We start from the raw sequence: 18,874 nt of genomic DNA, 5'->3' as shown, positions 1-18,874 counted from the left end.
TGTGCGTGCCTGTGTCTCTCGTTTGTCAAAAGGCAGCAAAACTGTTGACATAACAATGATTACACGCCTCATTAGTTACATTTCATTGTAGGGAAATGGCAAGGACTCGGGATAATAAGCCCCACTGCACCCCAACCGATAGAGAGAAGAATGTGCCACATGGGGCCGGGGCAGGTTTCCCTCCTCCACACTAAGCTCTGGCAAATAAGTGCGGAAGTGAAAACTGCATGTTTGCAGGCGACAAAAATGAGCGGCTTTGTACATTTCCCCATTTCCCCATTTTCCACTTGCGTTCAGGCCGAGTTTCCTTTTTAATGAACCAAAAAGACAGAGCTTAGAGCTTAGGAACGATTACAAATTATGAACTTTCGAGATTTCCTGTTGGATTTGTTGTTGCGGGGATTTATTGTTCCACTCTAATTAACAAGGAAGTTAAGGCAAAGAAGCCTGCAGATCTATAGATGGATGCTGTTTGATATTCAATTTTGTGCTTCAGATTTGTGCACCTCCTGGAGTGGACTTCAGTGTGCCAGGCCATACCTTGGAGCGACTTTTTGAGCGAGGTTCATTGAGCGACTGCCTCATCTGTCTGTCCATTGGCCTGCCTTTTCCTATAGCCATGTGACAGGCATTGATGTGTCAGGAAAAGGAGCAGCAAACTGAAGGATGGCTGGCTGGGTCAGAGGGCGAGTTTTCCACGCTTGAATTCATTTAATAATGTGCGACACACACATAAAAAGCAGTTGCCGAAAATCATTGCGCAGCAAACGGAGTGTGGGTGAGGGAGAGGTGGAGGTGGAGACGCAAAGAGGTGTGTGGGGGTGGGTGCTAAGACACAAGAGAAACCTTAAACGAATCGAAGGTGTGTGTGTGCCACGTGCTGTACTTGCGCTCTCTCTCTCTCTCTCTCTCTCTATCTGCCCCTCTGTGTGTTGCCATTGAAACATATTATGCTCGTAAAAATTGAATTTTAGTGGCATTTACATTGTTAATATATGTGTGTGATGGTGTGTGTGTGTGATGGTGTGTGTGTGTGTATTTTGGGCATATATATCCGCACTCTTTACTGTTGCTTATGTGTGCGTGTAAAATTTAATAATAACGACCCTCTTAAACCCTCCGACCATCCGCCTTATCCACCCAAGACTCTCCTCGCCTTCTCCACCTCTCTCTCTCTCTCTCTTTGTCTCGTTCTTTGCGTCTCACCTTCTCTCTTCTCCTTTCATTTCACGCTGTGTTTTCGTCTTGTGTTTGCCGCTTTCTCAGTGTCTCTTTCTTCCATTATTGTTGCTCCCACTGCAAATGCCATTCTGCTCTTGCGTTGACATTTAATGTAATAATTTTTACGATGATGCTCGACGATGGCATTAAAACGAGATTAAACACAAACAAACGAGAGACATACTAGTGGTCGCCACGGTTCATGGCAAAGGGAACCCCAGAATGGAGGCTGGATTTGCGAGGAGGGAGCCAGTATTCCGTTTGATACACTTGACAATAAAAAAAGACACCCCGCAGCAGGCAGTGCTTGGCTCGTTGACGTCAACGTTGACGGGGTTCGAAGTATAAGGTATCCTATGGAACACAGAGGCCACTTCTCCCAGTGTGGCTTAGCCAAGGTTATTCAGGGTGTTCAAAAAATTATCATAGCCGCAGCATGCAGAGGGTATGACGCGTATGGCGTTATAGAGAGCAAAAGATTATGCTGAAAGCTCCAAAGAAAATGATGCATGGCCCCCTCGTTGTTTGAGCTCAACATAAAAGATGATGTAGCACATAATTACACAGGCATAGGCACACAGGCAGACAGCAAGACACACCTACGTTAAGTCATCTATGGCCGTGTGAGTAGGTAATGCCCATCGAGACGATCTGCGGATAAGTTGTTGCCATTGCCATTTTCCATCGAGATTCATTGAGTGGTGAATCATCCTTCGCCTCGTTAAGTGATCAAGTGGCAGGGCGAATCGAAGCGCCCCCAGTGCACTGCACTGTAAATACATAAATAAATACATACATACATACAAAAATACATATGTACGAGCACACCGTAAATAGCCCACGAAATTCCCCTCTTGAGTGTGCAATTATTTTGGTGTATTCTTTTTATTTTTGGCTAAAATCTCTGCAATCTCTCTCTCTCTGTCTCTCTGGTGCACTCGAGAGTATAATAAAAAGTCCTTAATTTATAGCAATTAAGTGGAACATATCTTCGAGTTGAACGCATTTTGAGTGCCATTCATGTTGCATTCAGGTGCGAAAAAGTGCAGATATTTATTTTAATTTAATTCCGAGATATGCAATGGAGTGCCCTCCGTCTTAGCTTTGATTATTAATTTATCAGATAGAGAATGCCAATAAGAATGCGTCTATAATTGAGAGCATTTAATGTCTATCGCTGCGCTTACAGAAATTAAAATTTAATAATAAAATGTTAATTGAAATGAACATCATTTGAGGCCTTGATGGAATTCAATTTGATGAGAAAAATCAATTGTGCAACAATTAAATGCAATTAAAATTAGACTCTGATATTGCAATTCAATTAAAACAAATTTAAGCTTATTCCTAGGAAGAATTTGCAATATTTTATTAAAGTGTGAGAGCAGCAGAGGAGAGAGGAAAAAGAAGAGACCTCGCTCACGATTAATATGATCGCATCCGCGTAACCATTCTCATCAAATTGATCAATTACATCTTCATAAGAGATACTCGCACATATAATTCCATTCACGAAGATGCTCTTCCACTTGAGTTCATCTCAAAAGGAAGCAATTTCGAGGCACTCGCTAGGTCCCGCTGGTATGTAGGCCCATGCCTGCGGCTAGCATATCGAATATCCCTCCGTTCATTCTGTATTTTTTTTTTTCTTTTCTGACTGTAGTTGTTGTAGATAAATGTATACGTATATTTTTATTGTTGTTGCGTTAATTCTATTCTTTTCTGTATATTTTGTTGTTGTTGTGTGTGCGGTTTCCGTTGGCGGGTTATTTATGCATGTAATTCTGGAAAGTTTCGCTTTCGCCTGCAGTTTTGCGGCCGTGGCTCTATTTTGTGGCCAAAAACCTAACAGAATAAACTTATTTCTTGTCGTGTGTCCACGCGTTTGTGTGTGTAATTTGCTTGACTTGCCTCCGCTCCGATTGTTGTAGTTTATTTATTCTTGAGCTCAGTGGCTCAGTTCAGTTCAGTTCAGTTCAACCACAGACACAATGCGCTGTCTCTTGGTTTTGTCTGTTCCTGAAGCGCTGTTTCATGCATGAGCGGAGCCAAGAGAATCGAGCCCCAGGACGGCAGGCGACCCCTTCCAGCAGTGGAAATGGAAACGGTGGAACTTTAGCCCAGAAATGAAAATGAAAGTGAGGAATTGACTTGGAAGTTGCCACATTTTGTCTCTCTCCAGCGTGTGGCACCGCGAGCTTGAAGGGCTGTAAAAAGGGATAAAATCATAAGCCCAAATATATCGCACTCGACAGTCAAGGCACAAATTGAGTGCCCCCCGTCGCCCCCTGTCCCTGTTGTGTGTGTTTGTGTGTGTGTGCAATGGATCAAGTTTATTTATAAGTCTATGCTACTCCTTGGGCTTCTCCTTCTCCTTCGGCTTTTCTTTTATTTTTTGGGGCGAAAAACATGAAAGCAAACAATATTACGCATACGCAGCCTCGGCATGATGAAGTGTTATTTAAATATAAATATATTATCCATCGATATACAGGCTACGGACTAAAGACTACAGGCTATGGACTACCGACCACAGACCAAGGGAAAAGGAGTCTGGATAAATGGAATGGGTTGAAAGGCATTTTGCCACATAAAATCTTTAAATTTGATGGCCATTTTCCTATATTTGCTTTTTTATGAACTCCAGAGGCTAGAGAGAGCGAGTGAGAGTGAGAGAGTGTGTGTGTCTGCGAGTGGCTCTGACTCTGACTCTGACTCTGGGGCTCTTCTGTTCTTGTGTGCGGCTAATAAAGCCATTCGGCCCCATTGGGCATTTCTACAATGGGGCTTGCAGCTCGTTTGATTGAATTATGCCCGAGTTCTGATGCGGCATCTGCCACAGCAATGCAATTTGTGTAGGAAAGTTATGCAATTTTATGGATTTGGTTATTTTATAAATTAATTTGTGGAATTCATTATCTTTGCTTGAGGAATATTTTAGTTTTGTGGTTGATGTGAAGGAAGAGTTTTCGACACCATAAACTGCATACTGGTTTCCGTAAAATATTTCAAGTGCTCTTTGCCATGCTCCAAAATTAAGGACTCGACCCTTGCTGCGTCTCACAACGTTCCTTCTCGTTTGCTCTCCAACTGTGGTAGACTTTTGCATGGAAATCTAAAGGGCTTTAGAATTGCATTATTTGAGACCAAAGCAGAACAACATTGTGGTTATATTTATTACGATTATTCCCGTGGAACATTTGTGAAGGGCAGACTTTTGAAATGCATACAAATATAGTCTCTCCTTGAGTAGAGTTGTTATCGTGGCTGAATAATTCAATAACACTGTTGACTGTTGTTTGTCCCACGCTGTTTTTGTAACGACAATAATATTTGTACCCAATTATTGGCGCATGTTTTTCGGCATGGCATTGGATACACCCACCATCCCAATCAATCCTGCTCCTACGATTTTCCTTTCCACGATTGCTTCGCCCACTGCATTTTTCTTTATTGCATTTTCCTTTCCTCTTGCAATTGCTTTTTGCTGTTTCTCTGCACATAGTAATTGCGTTAATTTGCTGCAATTGTTCAGGGAATCATGTGTACGCCTTGCTGAACATGAAGTGTTATTCAAATTCAATTATTGATCTGCAGCTTGTCCTCTCTAGTCCCCTCAATCGCTCTACATTGTCCGATGCTAACAAATTTGCCATATTACAAACAGCTTCCTCCCATCTACATATCTGGCTCCCTGGCTCCCCGGCTCTCTGGCTTATTCTACAAACAGATGCATGCCTCAGAATGCCTGCAAGAACGAGAACGAGCATCAGTACCACGATGTGACTGCTCTTTTCCCAGAGCACAAACCACACAAAAAGAAGCAGATACTCCTTCTAGTTGTGGGAAGGCACACAAAAAAATTGCTGTTGTTTGGCCCAATAGTCCTTCTGCTGTTCCTGTCCTGGACCTGCCGTTGTGTCCATAGGAACATGGGCAGCATTGAAAAGCTGGCTAAGAAAATATTTTGTAATGGAAAGCTTTCCCCATGTGCCGTTGATTGCCGTAGATACTCGTGCAGGGAGGCAAAAATGAACACATATTTTCCAGTACCGTTCTGTTTGCTTAGTTTCGTCCCCATTTTTTGTACACTGCTGTTCGCCCTTTTTCTCTATTTTTGCTTGTGCTTTAGGGGAAAGGCTTTTGCTATGATACGAGTCTGCAAACTTGTGCATCTCTACTAGGGCTACAAGCGATCTTAGTTGGAATTTTGTGACTTTCAGGAGGCACTTTCAGCCTCCAATAATGAATCAATATTGAAGCGTGCAGTTCTATGTTCTTCAAATCCGCTTAAAACGGAGCAAAGGCATTGAATTCGCTTTTAGAAAAATATATATTTTCATAAATGCCCTGCTGATGGGAAAATATAAATCTTATTATTTGGCTTTGCACAAAAATTTGCATACAAATGCCTGAATTTGTTGTGGCAAAAAAGAAGTGGAGAACTTGTCTGTGGCTCAGAATACAATCCATATATTAATGGCCACATAAATATTTCTTATTGATTACTATTTCTGTTTCTATTTCTTTTTTCTATATTTTCGTGGCCCAAAACAATGCCCAAAACAATGAGGAAAACGCCGTGCAAGGGAGGGATCTGCGCTAACCTTTATATGCCTTATGTATATGGTGGATGGTTGGGTGGGCAGTCCCCATCCATGTTCATGTTTCGTGTTCGTTGAAATGCAAATTAAAATATTTATGCAAATGCGTTTGAGGCAGGCCGAGGCAGGCCACAATAAATTTATGCCAACAAACGGCAGAGGAGCAAAAAAAAAAAAGCGAAAAAAAGGCAGAAAGAAACCAGCGAGACAAATGAAGCAACAAAATAATGTAGAGCAATGGACAGGAATGGAATGAGGGGAGAGGCATGTAGAGTTAGAGGTAGAAGAACAATAACCTGTTACATGTTGCATAATCCGTCGGCCCCAATCTGGTTTTTGTGCCATAAATTGTTGGCGTCTGTCAAAAATGATGGGGAGATGGGAGATGATGGGGCAGCCAAAGGGGGGATAGCTGGGAGTCTAGTTTGTCCCATTTGCCACTTTCTACTTGCCACTTTTGTTCTTATTACGCATACGCGTCGTTAGCCAACCGGCACTTTAAAGCATTTACCAATTAGCCAGATGCTGCAATTCCTGCAACTCGTCGTCCTGCTCCGCTCCTATGACACACCAACAATTAACACGAGCACCACCCAGCTGCAGGAGGAGGAGGAGCAGGCAGCAGAGTCGACACCTTTTAACAGCTGAAAGAATTTAATTAATGCAAGTTTCTCTCTCACTCTCTCTCTCTCGCTCTCTGTCGTTCTCGGGCAAAGCAACCAGAACCCAGACTAGCAGGCAGACTACGGGACACGTTCTGGGCAAATTAAAAATGGCAAAATGAGCTAACGATTAAAAAGAGCAAAATAAAACAAAAAGGTGGAGCAGGGAGAGAGGTGGAGTGAGGATTGAGGGGAATGGAGGCGGCAAGAGACTGCCAAACAAGAGGCTGCCCAAAGGAGTTGCCACTAATATTACGATTCTTTCATCATCTGATCCCACAGAATATAGAGTCTCTTTGAGTAAACTGTGAACAATAAACGACCTATCGACCGCTGTTTAAATCATTCATTCGATGCAATTATTCATTGCAAATCTAATTGAAATTGAGAGCCTGAAATGTAACTCATTTCCAGGCACTAATAGCATCAATTTTGACGAGTTGCAAAACATTTGCAACAATTAAATGCAATTAAAATTGGAAACTGATTAGAAATGTATATCAAAACTAAAGTGAAAATTGCACAAACGAGAAACTTTCGAAACGTTAGAGGCTTAAGCTTCAATTAGTAAATGGAAAAATTAATATTCATTTCGAAAATAAACGAAAATGTGGCTCACATATTTTCACATCTTAAGGATTACTTTGCTGCCGAAAATCCAGCACATTGTTGACTTATTTTTCTCGCTCTCTTTTGCCAACACAGCGGATGGGGTTGGGGATGGGGATGGGGGGGTGGGGGGACGAGGCTGGGACTGCGATTGTGCTCTGTGTAGGTGTCTCAGAAATCCGCCCGTATCCGCTTAGCAGCAATTATCTTCATTACGCGAGCTGCGCACACAAAAGTACGCCCCAGTCGAAGGATCAGCAGCAGTCCTGACAATTAGGACCGGCTACAATGGCTGAGAGCCGTGAGAGTTGTGTAGAGAAAAAACACCTTTAACCTTTTTACTCTCTCTCTCTCTCTCACACACTCTCTGTCTCATACAAATACGCTGCTGATGGATGTGTTTTGAGTGGCGCCAGCAGCCCCACAAGTAGATGGGAGGACTACAGCTCCCGTTCCCACTGCTGCTCCAGCTCTCGCTTCCAAGCTTCCTGTTTTTCGGGCTTCTTTTGACTTGAGTTGTCGCCACTGACTGGGCTGACTGGCTGTTGCTATGAAGAGAAGGGGAGAAAGAGTAGTAGGGGGCGGGAATGTCTAAGCGATTTATAAAAGCCAAGGCACAGGCATAGGCACAAGCAGCGGAGAAGGTGAATGGCACAAAAAGTGTTGCAAGCAATTTGCGCAATGCCAGGAAAAAGAGAGAGAGAGAGATAGTCGAGCCTTTTCTTTGCCCAAATACTCTTCAAGAACTCCACGGCTCCCGCAACCCGCACCCCGCACCCTTTGTAACTTGAGCACAAAAAGCAGGTAAGCCACCTCCCCACACACCCCACACCCCGCTTCCGTTGCTCGTAACCTTACTGAGTGCGTGCGTGGGGCAGGCACACGAAGAACAGCAAAAAGAACTTGCTGCCATTTTGCACGTAACTGACATCAGCGCGCTTATAAATCAACTTGCAAATGTCTTTGCTGCCTGTGTGTGTGCGTGTGTGGGGCTTAACCATTTTTGAGTTCATGATTTTTGTGTGCAAGAAGCAATGATTCCTAAGGCAGTCGGTCTCTGGGAAGGCGCATATGAACTCGTATGATTAGATTAATGCGTTGTCTAATGGCAGTCACAGCGCCACCACACCACGCCCCATCCGCCACCCCACCCTGCCCCATAGCCTTAGCCAGCGCTTCCACTTTTTATAAACATCTTGTTGGAAGCCGGGAAATTCATTTTGTGCCCCACACATAATTCATATGCTCGAGATATACGATTTGGCAGCGGGTCAAAGAGATTTCGATGAGTGATTGCCCCAACCCGACACGAGTGTGGGGCGATAATGGATTACAGGGTACACCTCCGTGTACATTAGTTGTATTTATTATATGCACATATAATGTGTGGAATTAATACTGCGGAATATTTTCATAGCGTTCGAAGTATGTCACTTCAGAGGGTCCCCGTCGACACAGCTTCAGGTCAGTGTCCAGTGATACGCGATGTGCTCCACAAGGCGCAGCATCGCCTGCACACTCGTATCCAACTTATCCAACTTGAAGAAGGAGCCGTGCATAAATTCGATGTGGGTTAAGGGGTGCAGCCCCAACGGGGGACTAGCGAACGCGTTCAGATTGATGACCATGTGGTTGAACAGATGGCAGCTGGTGCAATCGCGCAGTCCGTCCATGTCGATGAGGCCCAGCTGACCGACGGCCATGGTATCGTCCTCGGCCACGCCCGGTGTGGTGCTAACCAGCAGTATAAAGTCGGCGCCCTGCTCCCTGCCGAATGTGTGGACTGCCGACATGGCGCGGCTGATGGTGACCAGCATGGTGATGTCCATCGGGAAGCTGGTGAAGACGAGGCGACGCGACGAGTCTCCGTCGGTGGCCCTCAGCACCTTGAAGTCGCGCAGCAGCAGCTTTCCCATATGCAGCGACTTGGAGTCGAACATGGACTCGATCAGCTTCTGGTAGTCTTGGGCACGCTCCGCCATCTCCATGGGCTTGTTTAGCATGTACGTCTCCAGATAATGGAGCATCTCGAGGTCGCGCAGATCGCGCAGCTTCTGCGGCGGCACCTTCACGAAGTTGACGTTGGCCACGAGCAGCGCGGTGCGCAGCAGATCGTACACCACCTGGCACTCAATCGAGTCTCTTTTGTACAGGGCCGTGATCATGCCGGCGCACGAGCGCATCGGCAGCAGGCTCAAGTCGCGCTTGCAGCCCTCCGGCAGCGGCAAATCGTCCCTGCGGTCCGGACGATAATCAAAAAACTCCACCACGTTACGGTGGAAAACACTGTCGCGGTGGTTGACTGTTATGAACTTGAATTCTTTAAAATAATCACTTCGAATGTCGTCCCGGAAGAGTAGGTGCTGCTTCGCATAAATGTTCCACTTTTCCAGCATGTAGGCCAGCTCCGGCTTGTTGCCATAGTCGCAACGGCGCATATTCAGCACTGGCACATAGTGATCGTAAATCGACTCCTTGTTGCGGTAGCGGTAGTAGCTCAACGCCAAGGTGCTTGCCACCGAATCCACGTCGCAGCTCACATCCGAGAGGCAGACGTACTTGACGACCTTTATACGCTTGGCCACTGGTTTCTAGTTTTAAGGTTGTATGAGAGTATCAATGCCTGTGTGTGTGTGTGTGTGTGTCGTTGCACTAATACTACTACTTACCCAAAATACCATGCGCTGCGAGGCTTTCAAATATCCCAAAAAATCCAAAGTATTATCGCTGCGATGCGGCTTCTTGTCTTGAGACTCTTCCGCTTTATTCTTCATATTAAAGTTGGGTTTTTAACACACAAAAACTCAACACAACACAGGAAAATAAAAGAACGGTGACCTTTGCGTTAGACGAACGAAAGAAGAAGGGAATGCTCTAGAGCCGTATGCACGCTCGATCCTATCGATATCCAAAGTATCGATAGCATTGCCCAAAAAGTGCTGCAAAGCGTGCAAAAGTTCGAAAAAAAGCCCAAGGTGCATGAAACTGTTTGTCTGTTAGAGTGTGGCCAGAATTGGCTGACTTCTGACATTTGACCTGGACACGTAACGCGTGTAGCTGCCAGCACACCGCACCCAAACTAATCTGCCCCATGCCCCTTGGCCCCCCATGCAGCGTGCCACTTTCTGTAGTTTGAGCAAAACGTGTGATTTATGATGCCGCTCGACGTTCGCCTGCCTTCAGCTGTGCTGGTAAATTACTTTAGCCAACACACTGCCCCACACACACACACACACACACACACACACACACACACACACACACACAATCGCACTCGCACACACGCACAAAAGTTGCGAATATTTTGTTGGTTGTTTTTCTGTGGAACGGAAAGTATTCAATCGCTGGCGAAACTTCAAGCGATTTCCGCATTTCACACAAATATGAAGAAAGTAAGGAGCAGCCAGGAAAGCGTTGGGGCAGATCTTGTTGCTTGACTTTTTGAGAATTTGCTCGGGCAGCCACACGCCGCACCCACAGTCGGTGCGGCACCAACCAACACAGATGACCTTCGGTGGGCGGTGTCACTCACTCACAGATACATATACATATACATATGTATACACACACTCGCATTATGTATTTTTCTGTCTCTGACTTTTGGGCCTCTGTCCGTGGCTGTTGTATGCGTGCGAGCGAGCGAGCGAGACTTGTGCGTGGGTCATTTAAATGCTACATTATGTTGAATATTCAATTTAATGTGCCTCATAAATCATGTAGGGTTGCCCTTTCCCCCTGCTGCTGCCCTCGCCTTTTGTGTCACACTTTCTTCAAGGGATTTTTCAGGTTTCAGCCCAACCGTTGATTTCCACGCTCATCAACACTAGTAGGCGGATCAAATAGTGCCAGCCTTTGTGTCTTTTTCAACACTTTCTGTTCAGCAGCTTACGGCGTCAGTGTGTAGAGGGATATTCAATATTCAATATTCAATAGATTTTGTGAGAGCGCAAGCAGAAACGAATAAGTTGTGAAATATTACTAGAAAATGGAAGCAGAACTTCCAAGTTGCTCCAATGTTTCCACCACGCAAATGGCGAGTTCAAAAATTGAAGCAGAAGAACAGAAGGGCCATCAGGCGGGGCATCTCGATGCGATTCCCACTGATTCCATGGGCGATAATCGGCGCTTCCTTAAAATGCCTAAAACAAAGTTGGGTAAGTGAGAGGCGGAGGATAATTGGGAGTATTAGTAGTCAGTAGTCAGTAGCAGCAGCCAGATCTCATTCTTCACTCGCGCTTTTGTAGATTCCGAAGATGTGCAAATTTTGGTGCTTATTTTGGACATCGATTTTGGGCAGGGCTACATACAGCCGGGGAAAATAGACATGGTCTTCAATATGGAGGAAGCTGCCATGGTGCTGGCCAATGGCCATCTGCTGGACCGTCCACGCAACGAAGTGGGGGTCATTGCGTGCTCCCGGAACATGGTGTGAGTAGCGCCCGAGTGCACACCCCCCCTCTGGCCCCACCCCTTTGACAGGCTTCCCCCTCCAGCATGCTGGCACATTCGATTGATATACCATTGACCTCTTACGACTATCAACTCGACACGATCATGACCATGGAGTACAATGTGTTGAAGAAGGTCAAGGAGGAGTTGATGCGCGACTTCTCCAATATCGATGCCGACCAGGTGATTGTGGACAACAAGAAGCCCTCGCTGCTAGCCGAGGCCCTGGAACTGGCTCTTTGCTACATTCAGAAGCGTCGTCGCCAGATACCGGACATATATCCGCGACGTCGCGTCCAGGCACAGATTGTCATGGTCACTGGCTCCGTTCTGCAGCAGGAGGTGCACAAGCGCTACGACAACCTCATCCAGGAGGCGCTGGAGACCAATGTGACCATCAATGTGTGTGGCATCAAGGTGCCCAAGCAGCAGCCACTGCAACGTGCCACCGAGGTCACCGATGGCCTCTACCTCTGCGTCGACGATACACTCACTCTGGTGGGAAGCCTGGTCGACCATTACCTGTACCCCACGTTCCTGGTCAAGGCGGTTAAGCCACACATTATGACGCCCGCCCGCTGTGCCTGTCACGGCTTTGCCAATAAGATTGGCTTCATCTGCACCAAGTGCAAGTTGGGTGAGCATCCATCCAAGGGATTTGCCACTACAGGAACTAATCTATTGCATCCTCCCCTTATAGTGCTCTGCAAATACTCACCCTACTGCGATGACTGTTGGTAATTATTTTGTTGCCTTTCATCTGATTATTCATTGATCTTTTCCCTTATCTTTGAACGCACAGCGAGACCCAAGAGCCCTTGAACGAAGGCGCTATCAAGTGCAAGAACCACAATCCGAAAGGCATTTTTTTTCCGATCGAAAGGGTGGGTAGAGCCGATCAACACAACTCAAGTTAACCAAATGTCTATCGAAACAAACTCCATTTGCAGAATATTGCTCAACGCATGCAATGGAATGACTCGGAGTTACACATCGCTCTTCGCATCCCCTCGATTGTGCGCATCGCCCATGCCTTAAATCTCGACATCAATCTGCCCACGTGTGGATGTTTCTGAGAGTCCACAGACTGTACACCCAATACACCTGTACACCTACTACACCCTTACACTTCTGGTACACCACTGTCACGCTGTTAGGGGACTGGTAAACCACACTTACACCACTGTTACACATCTGTTACACCACAGCAACACCACAGGTACACCCCTGTTACGCCATGTGTGTGCTTTGTGCGTGGGATCTTGTGACAACACCTACAAGTTCATACAAGTTCAGCGCTCAAAAGGTGTCATTCGTAGCTTTAAAAACACAACTTAGAGCATAGACTGAAACCAAAGCATGGTCACATAACTCGATTGTATCGATCGATACAAATACACGAAACACAAAAACATTTCGTTCCAATCGAGTTATGAGCATAGCTAAGCACAGCGTTAAAAAGGTCAATCATCCACATCTTGGCACCTTTTTAACGCTGTAGTACCAAACACTTTCATCTTCAGAGAGTCTCTCTGCATATTATTACATACAGATTCGAGGTCTCGGATGCACGTTAACAGCGCTAAAAGGTTAATGCGCTACCATTGAACCTTTTAGCGCTGCATAAAGAAACACTTCAGGATATTGGCGAACCCCTTTGCTGCCCTGAGAAAACACATTACAGATTCTAATTCGAATTCGAATTCATATTCTATTTTGGGACATCAAATTGCAGTATTAAAATCACTTTGCATCTATGTAAATTGTATGTAAATCGTATATCAATTGTATGCATAAAATCATTGCTTAATGTTAGCAATTCGTTTGTTTAATTGCTGTTGGAAAATTGCACTTGCAAATGGATTATAAATGGATATGGTAAGGGAGGTTAGGGCGGCCTCCACTCCCCCACAGAGGGGGAAACAAACAAAAACTGTGTGCTTGTGTTTACTAACCGTTCGATCGTTCCAGCCAGCAGGCGATTTGGTTGATTTGTTGATTTTCGATGGGTTTGCCTCTCTGGTTACCTCTGGCTTTGGTTTTGGTTTTGTGGTTCTTATGGGGCTATTGCTGCGTATCTACTGCCGCTCAGCTAACACGTTTGCTGTTTTTCTTTATTTACTTTTTTTTTGCTATTTTTTTCACGCTTTGTTGGACAGTTTTTGCATTGAATATTAATCATACGCACTGTGTGTGCGTGTGTTTGTGTGTGTGTGTGTGTGTGATGAGCCGGCAGGGAATCACAGAAAAAAAAAAACAACAAAAAGCAATCGTTTAATATTTCACACTGCACAAAATTGAAACAAATCAGCGGCAGCAGCGCTCGAAAACAATCACGAAACGCGTGGTTTACAAATTCTTGAAGACTAATGACGATAAATAGCGGGGAGACACTTTGACCGACTGTCCGTTCGACTGTATGGATTGTACTTTGGACTTTAGGAATCACCGGAGAGTGAGGAAGGACACACGTCGCGACCTGTCGCTGTGCGGCGATGGCTGTTCGAATGGCTGGCTGACGAGTTTCCTGGTTGACTCTGGCATCGAGTTGGTTGACTGAATGGCTAACTGATTGCTTGACTGAGTCTTTGATCCGTGGCTGGTTGGCGTAAGCAACTTTCAGCAGCAGAGTTCAACGTTAAACTGAATGGCAGCGATTTCAGTGGCCCCAACACTGTGGCAACACGGATGCGCCTCCTCGTTTAGTGGTGAGTTTTTGCCTCGTGCCGTGTGACGAGTCGTATACTGTGTCGTGCCTCATCGCCGCAATGCCCGACGAAGCGTGGTGAGAAGAGAGAGGCCAAGAACGACCTTGGCTCTGGCGCGCTCTTTGCCAGCTGTTGATTTTTCTCTTCGTTTCAAAGGTGCCGCAACATCATCGCTGGCTGCTGGCAGTAACTGCAATTGTCACCGGAAATGGCACTACCGATGGCTGCTACGAATTGTGGCTTGAGTGAAGGGATTAGAAATCATTCAGAAATGGGAAATGCATTTCGCATTTTCCCGCATTCATTCTGAAGCGAGGCTGGCTGTCACGGCACATTAGCACCCAATCCAAAGCAGATCCAAATGATTAATTGCCGCACACGTGACACATCTGAAATAATTACAAGACGTTCGTTAATGTGGGAGCAATTCACCTGAGCAGAAAATGGCATTAACTGGGTTACATTTTTGTCTCCCAACTCCCACAGTTGAAACAACAACTTGAAGTGAATATCGTATTATTTGTGTGGCAATTTAGATACTGTCAGGGATAGTGTTGCGCTGCTGTCTATCTGTTGCATTAGCCAAATAAGCTAAGGGGTAAAGGGGGGCCAAAAGTTGAGACAGCATAGAAAATGATGCTAATTGGACACAGCACAACTTTTGACAGGCAAGAAACTGACACAACACTTTTGGCATTGGCATTGGCATTGGCAATGGCATTAACACAAAGCATCAGCCCAGAGCAGAGCCCAGTCAGAGAGAGCTGGCAAAGTGGATAAGTCATGTGCTACACATCACTTGATTAAGCATTAAATAAATGCTCCGACAAGTTTACACTCAATTACATGAAGTTGGATATCCCTCATACCCACTATCCACCAACCCCCCCATTCGCATGGATAATTTTAGACTGAATTATTCAGTTGGGAAAGTTTAATTGCAGAGTCAGAGTTGGAGTTGAAGTCATTCGGATACTGGAAGCATGTTGCTGGCATATCCAGTTAACTCGATTATAATTCCGAGTGTCTATGGGTTCGGTGCCCAAACAATTTGATGTATTAGCAGCTACAGCCAAGGGTAGCAGCGGGTTGACTAGGCAATCAATATTATTCACAGATCTGCTGATAGATTACTGCTACAGGGTCTCAGCATGCCACATGTAGCTGGCTGCTCCACTGCACCCATATAAATTATGCATTTGAGCCCTGGCTCCATGGCCACTACTACTTGTGGAATATTTGTGTCTTTTTGGCTGGCATTTCTATATCTGTCTGTCAGTCTTTCCGTCCGTCCGTCTTTAAACAACATCTTCAAAGCTGTTGATGAAAGCAGAAAGATGAAAGTAAAAAGATCCGTTGCATCCTACACCGAACAAAATTGGTCGAAGGGCGGAAAAGGATCGAAAAAATGCTGTCCATGCCTTTTACCTGGCAGACCGAGCTGCTCTTCTTACCCTCAGACTTTTGGGCGGAGATAATATGAGAGGAATATGAACCATTAGCTCATTAGCTGCGATCCCACACCAAGAGGTGTGCCGACTCCTGTGGCTAGAATTTGTTGAAATGGTAAGTATCTGTCACATAAAACCAGTAGTTTCAGTACTCAGTTTTCAAAAATTGATAGAAAAAAAAAACCACTTCCTTATGAAAAACACACAAAAATTCCCCATCTAAGTAGGCTCCGACTTGTGAAGTTGTTGAGGTCGTAGGCAAAGCCAGGATTTAGTTCATTCCAATTTTGTAACTCGTCGAGAACAGATCTAAATATTTATTTTGTTTTGCTTTTGGAATTTTTGTGTGTAACTTTTGCTTTATTTTATTCAAAAATATCCACACGTTTCGCTAGTCATTAGTTTTCATTTGAGTCGCGAAGCAAATAAAACAAGAAATCAAGATGAGCAATAAGATCGGGAAAAATAAAGGAAGTCGAGGGCAAGTCGAGGACATTGAGATGGCCGAGCAAGTGGCAACCCAAAGGTAAGAGAAACAAATATCAATCAAATTCCGGAAAGCATATTCAGACAAAATGGAACATTCTAGCAGCACAGACGAGTTCGAACCCCTCGACTACGTGGCACAGCCAAATGGAAGCCTGCAAACACACCAGGATGCAGAGGGAGAGAAAAGGTACAGTTGGTAATTACATTTAAAGAATATATTTCCAAATCCTCCTATTAAATGCAGTAAAAGATTAATCAACATTTGTTGTCTTTGACATTTTGTGCAAAGGCAAACTAGATCGGAATTGTGATATGAAAAGATAACCATGCCAAACAGTTTCTGCACTTAATTTGATTGATATTTCGCGGTGTATCGAGGGAATGCATAAAACATATCCTAAAGATCTTTTCTTACCATTTTACAGCTCTTTGCCAGCAGTTCCATCTGAGATGACCGGACATATTCCAACATCTGAGGAAATCCTTCAGATGGCAAAGAACGTCGAACCGGGTCGGCTAGATCTGGATCGTGCTTGGCCCTTAAACTGCCGCATTCCCGGCCCCACATCCCCTTACAAGAGACCCACAACCCATTNACTAGATCGGAATTGTGATATGAAAAGATAACCATGCCAAACAGTTTCTGCACTTAATTTGATTGATATTTCGCGGTGTATCGAGGGAATGCATAAAACATATCCTAAAGATCTTTTCTTACCATTTTACAGCTCTTTGCCAGCAGTTCCATCTGAGATGACCGGACATATTCCAACATCTGAGGAAATCCTTCAGATGGCAAAGAACGTCGAACCGGGTCGGCTCGATCTGGATCGAGCTTGGCCCTTAAACTGCCGCATTCCCGGCCCCACATCCCCTTACAAGAGACCCACAACCCATTACAAGAGACCCACAACCCCTTACAAGAGACCCACAACACCAAAACACTCCACACAGCCAAAACCGGCACAACCGGATGTGCCGCCTGAAGTAGAACAAGTCAATGCTCTGCAGAATAAATTGCCAGAGACCTTCCAGCAATTGGTTCCATACTCGCAGAAGCTGCCGAAAGAGCAGACAAGAGCAGTTGCAGTTGCCTCGGAGGAGGAGGAGCAGGTCTTGAACGTGGAAGAGCAACGGCAGCCTGAAGACATTGGAGATGTGCAGCCCAAGCCACAAGATGAAGCCGAGTGCCAGCAGTGGCTGCAGCAGACTAGCCAAATCCTGACATCCCAGTACAAGTCTCTGCTGAGGGAAGACCGTTTCGAGGTTGAAATTGAAAAGGAATCGACCTTGCAAGAAAATGGCTGCCAGCGGAGCCACCCCTCAATGCTGGACACTTTCGAGGACATTTGCGAGGAAACCACAAGCGAGCATCGCGATCCGCAGGCCAAAACATTGCGCAGCAAATGGGTTGAGCGATTTGGCGAGGGTTCGCGTCGAAACCTGTGCCGCAAGCTGGACACAAAACTTCCGACGGCCCGCTCACAGTTACTGCTCAGGTTTAATATAATGTCGCAACGGAAAAGGAAGACCTTGGAAACCCTGACCTTTCGGATTGAATTGAAGTATTCCAGACATTTTTGCACGCTGCACTTGAACCAGACAATCGATCTCAAGTCGGCGGCCAGCAAACTGCAACGATTCGGCAGCCTCTACAAGAATCACATCGATGTCCTGCAAAAGTACCAGAATCATCACCAGTACTCGGAGCTATGTCGGATATCGTGGCTCTGGCCAAATGGCACCCTAACTACCATCAATGGCTGTCACGAAGACAAAAGAGATTTGATCGATGTGCAGGAGAAACTACTGGCCCCCATATTGAATGTTCCCCACTTTAAAGCTGCTCCCGGGCACAACGTGCAGTACCTGCGCTTGCGGTCCACGGCCAATTTTGGCTTCAATATCGATCTAAAGAAGTTCGGCGAACGCTATGTGCTGTCCACCCCGACGTGCCGCGATTATGTCTCTTCGCAGTATGTGTATTATGTGACCAGTGAAATACCAGGCGTGGTGGCGAAGCTGCATGACCATGGGCGTGTCTACGTGTATGCCATGACCATCCAGGAGGCGGACAACTTGTTGATAGGACTATACCGCCTGATCTGCAATCACCGCATCATCGAGTGAATGCTGAGCCCACAGAGGACACGTAAAGGGAGAATAGTTGTGGGAACTACCTGGAATTAGCACAACGCTCAATGATCCCACAAGAAGGAAAACACACACAAGGTCCAGCAACACTTAAACAACTTAAATTTGCAACAAACAAAAAAACACAAAATAACACAGATAAATACAGAAACTGATACAGATACAGATAGAAATTCAATCATTTAAAATATATGTATATTCCACGAGTTTATGATATGGTTTAATGTTTGTTTAGCGTTCCAGAATATACATATGTGAATATAGATGAATAAATGTACATACATACATATATGAATTATGAATTATGTGAAATTCTTCTCTTCCCAATAATCCATAATACTGGCATTAATGTCAATTAGCTGCGGACAATAATTGTTAATTTAATTTATGGCTAGATTTTTTCTCTCTTTTTATTTACAATCTGTCTGCCCAATATTATATATAACATTTTTTCAGTTTGTTGGATTTATCTATCTTGGGATCGAGAATGTGGTATCATTTCAGTCTTCTTACTGTTAAGCCATTGT

The 18,874-nt window shown here is 45.0% G+C and overlaps 5 protein-coding genes across 5 annotated transcripts in view; 3 read left to right on the top strand and 2 right to left on the bottom strand.

Moving 5' to 3' along the window:
* Positions 1 to 13,683, bottom strand: part of LOC117591386 — a 71,125-nt gene extending 57,442 nt beyond the window's left edge. The window contains exon 1 of the mRNA XM_034284629.1: positions 13,501 to 13,683. The gene's annotated coding sequence lies outside the window, so the exon portion shown is untranslated. The remainder of the gene's footprint in view (positions 1 to 13,500) is intronic.
* LOC117591387 (exopolyphosphatase PRUNE1-like) lies at positions 8,508 to 9,919 on the bottom strand. The gene is made up of 2 exons (XM_034284630.1): positions 9,766 to 9,919; positions 8,508 to 9,687 (listed from the first exon to the last, which is right to left on the bottom strand). Exons 1-2 carry the CDS (start codon positions 9,868 to 9,870, stop codon positions 8,557 to 8,559), a joined length of 1,236 nt encoding a protein of 411 aa, XP_034140521.1. The 5' UTR covers positions 9,871 to 9,919; the 3' UTR covers positions 8,508 to 8,556.
* LOC117591388 (general transcription factor IIH subunit 3-like) lies at positions 10,995 to 13,272 on the top strand. Its single transcript, XM_034284633.1, has 6 exons — positions 10,995 to 11,250; positions 11,341 to 11,524; positions 11,590 to 12,182; positions 12,246 to 12,282; positions 12,348 to 12,429; positions 12,496 to 13,272. Exons 1-6 carry the CDS (start codon positions 11,082 to 11,084, stop codon positions 12,619 to 12,621), a joined length of 1,191 nt encoding a protein of 396 aa, XP_034140524.1. The 5' UTR covers positions 10,995 to 11,081; the 3' UTR covers positions 12,622 to 13,272.
* Positions 13,684 to 16,123: 2,440 nt separating the features above from the next.
* On the top strand, positions 16,124 to 16,950 carry LOC117591381. Its single transcript, XM_034284625.1, has 4 exons — positions 16,124 to 16,230; positions 16,297 to 16,380; positions 16,619 to 16,803; positions 16,922 to 16,950. The coding sequence occupies exons 1-4, from the start codon at positions 16,148 to 16,150 to the stop codon at positions 16,948 to 16,950; spliced, it is 381 nt and encodes a 126-aa protein (XP_034140516.1). The 5' UTR covers positions 16,124 to 16,147.
* On the top strand, positions 16,947 to 18,323 carry LOC117591380. Its single transcript, XM_034284624.1, has one exon. The coding sequence runs from the start codon at positions 16,947 to 16,949 to the stop codon at positions 18,321 to 18,323; it is 1,377 nt and encodes a 458-aa protein (XP_034140515.1).
* The last annotated feature ends 551 nt before the right edge of the window (positions 18,324 to 18,874 follow it).

This window comes from Drosophila guanche, unplaced genomic scaffold (genome assembly GCF_900245975.1).
Source record: "Drosophila guanche unplaced genomic scaffold, DGUA_6, whole genome shotgun sequence".
NCBI classification, from domain to species: Eukaryota; Metazoa; Arthropoda; class Insecta; order Diptera; family Drosophilidae; genus Drosophila; species Drosophila guanche.
The sequence above is the reverse complement of the archived record's forward strand: the minus strand, read 5'-3'. Positions and strand labels throughout refer to the sequence as shown.